Source organism: Vigna radiata, chromosome 5, assembly GCF_000741045.1.
Source record: "Vigna radiata var. radiata cultivar VC1973A chromosome 5, Vradiata_ver6, whole genome shotgun sequence".
NCBI lineage: Eukaryota > Viridiplantae > Streptophyta > Magnoliopsida > Fabales > Fabaceae > Vigna > Vigna radiata.
Genome location: NC_028355.1, coordinates 6,164,326 through 6,169,336, shown reverse-complemented (window position 1 = coordinate 6,169,336; position 5,011 = coordinate 6,164,326). Strand labels below are relative to the sequence as shown.

At 28.2% G+C, this 5,011-nt stretch overlaps 1 protein-coding gene across 1 annotated transcript in view; it reads left to right on the top strand.

Moving 5' to 3' along the window:
- Positions 1 to 1,712, top strand: part of LOC106760809 (serine carboxypeptidase-like 11) — an 18,676-nt gene extending 16,964 nt beyond the window's left edge. Inside the window, exons 7-12 of the mRNA XM_014644237.2 lie at positions 274 to 423; positions 520 to 591; positions 683 to 801; positions 897 to 1,010; positions 1,181 to 1,226; positions 1,499 to 1,712. Coding sequence (XP_014499723.1) covers positions 274 to 423; positions 520 to 591; positions 683 to 801; positions 897 to 1,010; positions 1,181 to 1,226; positions 1,499 to 1,582 — 585 coding nt within the window. The 3' untranslated portion in view covers positions 1,583 to 1,712. The remainder of the gene's footprint in view (positions 1 to 273; positions 424 to 519; positions 592 to 682; positions 802 to 896; positions 1,011 to 1,180; positions 1,227 to 1,498) is intronic.
- Positions 1,713 to 5,011: the final 3,299 nt, after the last annotated feature.

Below are 5,011 nucleotides of genomic sequence, written 5' to 3'. Positions count from 1 at the left end.
ACTTGTATAGGATGTGGATAGCAACATTGAAGGTTGATGATAATATGATAGAAATTTATATTACTTTTCATGTATTTTCTATTTTATATATGTTGGATNAGTCACTTTNACATTTTTCTAAATTATTTAAGACTTTNTTAACTTTTAGAACGATCTAGAATTATATAGTTGTAATCTATTACTTATGGTTATAAGAGAATCTAAGTTTCTAGATTTTTGTTTTCTTGAAACTCTTAGAAAATTGTATTGAATTTAACAATTCCACTGCAACAGCTTGTATCAGGACTTTATAGTTCCAATATTTTGGAGCCGTTGTGTGTGTTCGATGAACTTGAATCTCCTTTGAGAAGATCCCTAATTAAGAAATTTTCTGAAGAGCATTTCTTGAAAACTGATCTCAAAGTGTCAGACGTAACATGTCCGGTAATGTTCATGGTTTAATTGAATGATAGATGTTCTCTAATTACTATTTCCTTTCCATGTATTTGGCAATGATGTTTGCTTCTTTACCACTATTAGACTTATACATCACTCCTTATGACTTATTGGGCAAATGATGATACTGTTCGAACTGCACTTAATGTCCGCAAGGTCAGTTCATATAACTCACTGCTTTTGGTTTTGGTTTTCCTTTACACATGTTAACTACATTATATAACAATTACAAATGCATGCATTGCAGGGAAGTATAGGAACATGGACTCGTTGTAATCATGATAAAGATTACAAGAAGGATATTTCAAGCAGCCTTGAATATCACGCAAATCTTAGTAAAAAAGGATATCGTTCATTAATATACAAGTTAATGTTCCTTCTTTATGTTGTTGTATTGCTTGAAGTAAAACTATACAACAAATTAACTATATATAATTCAAATTTCTTGTGACAAATAACAGTGGCGATCATGACTTGTTGGCTACTTTCTTGGCAACTGAAGAATGGATAAAATCTTTAAACTACTCAATTGTTGATGATTGGAGGCCATGGATTTCAAATGGCCAAGTTGCAGGGTATAATTTTATAACTTTCTTTTTTTCTTAACATAATTTGAACCCTATCTCTTAGTGAATTGTCTTCCAATACCATGCAGACCAAGAATGTAGTTATATCTAACCATGCTTAATATATATAAAAATAATAATGAAATTATACACTTAATGTTTGAGTTTCCTACATGTAGATACACAAGGACTTACTCCAATCGGATGACATTTGCAACTGTGAAGGCAAGTATTTAATATAAATATAGTTGAATTTGACATAGATCTTATTTGAGTCCGAATGGTTAAATCCACCTGTCATTCACATATACACATTTTACCTACAATTTTAGTAATAAACACTTATTGATTATTACATGCACTTTAGAATTATATATATATATATATATATATATATATAATATATATATATATATATATATATATATATATATTATTTTTTATTGTAAATCTTTGCCAATTTTTTGTTTTATTATTTTTTACTCCAATAATTTCAGGGTGCGGGCCACAAAGCTACGGCTGACAAATCCGGAGAATGTTATGACATGTTCAGTAAATGGATATCTAAGAAGGCTTTGTAGGAAATTAAAACAAAGGCCATTTAAGATGCTGCAAAGGACAGAATTTATCTGTTTCCTAATAAATGTGTTCTAATGAACCCAAACATAGTATTATACCTTCAAATATAAAAGGAGGGATTAAGTTTTTTTTTTCTAATTTTTTAACTTTTAATTCATTTTTAATTTTTATTTTTGCAAAATTTTTGGTGTTCACGTGTTAGATCCGTGACTTGAGTGTCACGTGTCATTTATTAGTGTGAGTATCAAGTGTCATTGGTTCCTGTATAAAAATGTCACCGGATTTTGATATGTTTTGGTTTCAGTAAAATCGAGGTATACATAGCATGTTAAAAACTTTTTTTTTTACTCGTGATGACCTACGAAAGCTTCATATTTATGTTGTTGAGAGGATTTGAAGGTATTTTAAGTAAACTTCTTAAGATAGGGTTAAAGTCCACTTTTTAACATGGACTCAGATTTATGATTAGAGTCTATCTTAGTGATATTTGTTGTTTATTGGACATATTATTTAACCAGCTACCGAACCGTTATTGGAACACCTATTAATGTCTAATCTCACGTTCAAGATGTATATACATCGGCGTGATAGAGTGTGTTGGAAGTCCTATATCGACTAGAGATAAGACTAATTTAGAATATATAAATAGGTGTAAACCTTACCTTATAAACCAATTTTGTGAGGTTGAATTAGACTTAATGTCTATTGCTTAATAACTTGAACACAATTGATACAAGATGAAGAAAATGAATAAAAGATGATAAAGAAAAAAAATAAAATAGAAAGATTATATTGGTTTTGAAAACCAACTGATCTTATATCCAATGTCAAGTTTTCCTTCAAGAAAGACAGGTTCCATTATGAACAATAAGAGTTTGGACAAAACACTCAACAATTACAACACTCTGCCATAGGATATCACCCTCAACCTTGCACTGAATATATAAAACTCTCGAAAGTCCAGTGTTAAGTTCCTATTTTGTCATATTTTTAATTGTTAAAAGCACTTCTTTTGGAATTAATTGTTTTGATTTTAATTGTATTATTTTAATATATAGAAAATGTCAAAATTTATAGAAAAGCAAACTTTACAAACTGTTATGAAATCCTAAAAGAAAATCACTAGATTATGAGAGTTTATAAGAATTTAAATGGAATTATGAAATGCCGAGCTACAATCCTATTTACAATACTAAATGCATCTAAAATATGAAATCTAAACAATTAGAAGACATGTAAATCACTGGATTTGAATTAAAGTGTAGAAAAACATGAAATGAGAGCTATGATATGGCTGGTGTGTGAACGAAAATGCAATTTCTATGTATGAATGGTCGAATAAATGGAACGAATGACGAGGAAAACTTTAGTACGAACACAATCACAAATTAGAATTGGAAAGAATTAACGTAACATGTCTTTAATTATATTCATTATTGCACTATTTACTAATATGTGAAAGGAAATATTAACTATTTTAACTAAGTAAATATGCTACATTAAAATGATAATATCATAACCTGTAAAAGAATAAAACATACTAAAACTTATTTAACATCAATTATTACCTAAACTAGAATTCACATTTAACTTAGCAAAGCTAGATAAAATCCTAAACTAAAAATAGCAATTGGATTAACTACTCTAAGATAAAAACAACTACATTAGAAAAGGATAATGATATTTAGACAACATTTTTTTGACAACATTTGAACATTGATTACATGTCAATCTGTGATTGGTCAAAAATTACTCCACAATCAATGATAATAATCATAAACATTATTGTGGAGTAACTTTTGACCAATCACATGTTAATACATTATCCAATTTGTCTAAATATCATTATCCATTAGAAAAATACATCTACATTACAATTAACAACTACAAGAATCTAATACTACACTACTTAAACTTCTACAAGAAAACTAAAATGAAACTAAGACTTAAACTAAGAATGCAAAATAAGCAAAACCAATAATAGAATAAGAACATAATAGACAATCCTATGCTATCAACTAAAGTCAAAACTAAAGAAAATTAAACTAAGTCTAAGACAACACTACTCTATTCTCAATTATCATTAAACTATGTTTAAAAACTACCAATTACGAGAAAATACAAATTAATGCCTAACTATCTAATCTACACTAAAATTGTCCTAAAAATATAAGACTCTCACTAAGAAGTCCTTAAAAAGTGTTTTTAACTTTGAAAAATTCTACCACTTAAGGATTCATTAATGTTTTGTTTAAATGATGGATTTTCCTTAACATACATATAGATGTCTGGTTCATGTTCATTGTCGACCTTTGAACAAAGGCGACGCTCACTACATCATCTGTTGCCGTTATGTAGACTAAGAGATGTCGGTTGGTGTCCGATTCGCAAAGAATAGGTAGAAATATCAAAATATTTTCAAAGAATAAAAAGTTTTATGGTCAAATTAGTTTATTAAGAGCTTGTATAATCAATTCAATTATTCATGAATGTGTTTTTATGATCTATTAAAATAAAAAATACTCTTAACTGTTTTCAATTAGATCACTGAAATAATCAATTATATTCCTTAATAAATGATTTAAGTTGTTTACAAAAAATAATAAAGAGCACGTTTAATCAATTATTACCACATTCCATAACTGATTATAACATAGATGTAATAACTGCTTTTCAAATTTTGTTTTTTGTGAAATAATCAATTAAAAGCATTGTCTTCAACTTTAAAATCAACGTTTTTTGTGATTTATAAACAGAGGATTAATCTCAATCTTTAAAATAACTTTAGCAAGCAACTCTTGGCTAAGACAAATGAATTATTTGAGTTGTAATGGATAAATCATAATGTTGTTTAATAGAGAAAAATATCATCTATTAATGAGATTTATGCACACTTCTCTCTAGTTTGTTAGGCGATGAACACGAATGTACTCTAAGTAGCTTTGATGGACACAAAGTTGAGCAACGCTTTGTCACTATGTAAGATGATCTCAAAGTTCTTACAAATTAGTTTTTGGCCCTTTTTGAAAGTTTTTCTTTCATCTCATGAGTTTGATTGTGAAGGATGAGTTAAATGTTCTTCATCTAACATTAAATGTTCTTTTCTTATTTCACATATCATCTTAATTATCTCTTCTCAAAAAGTGTATCTTTATTTGAATTTGTCTAAAGTATAGAGTCATACAAAACATAGAATTCTAGTGTGGACAACGTCAACTTCAAGGAGTTGTTGAAGAAAATAGCTTTAGCTTTCATTGAAGAGATGACTTTATTTGACTTGTCATTTTTCAAGCATATCTCTTTGACAAATGGAAGTAAACAAAAATTCCTTGCAACATGGAATACGATTTTAGCTGATAAGTGTCTAGCTTACTAATATCTTCACATGATTTTGATCCTGATAATGCATGAATCGTTCATATTATCAATTA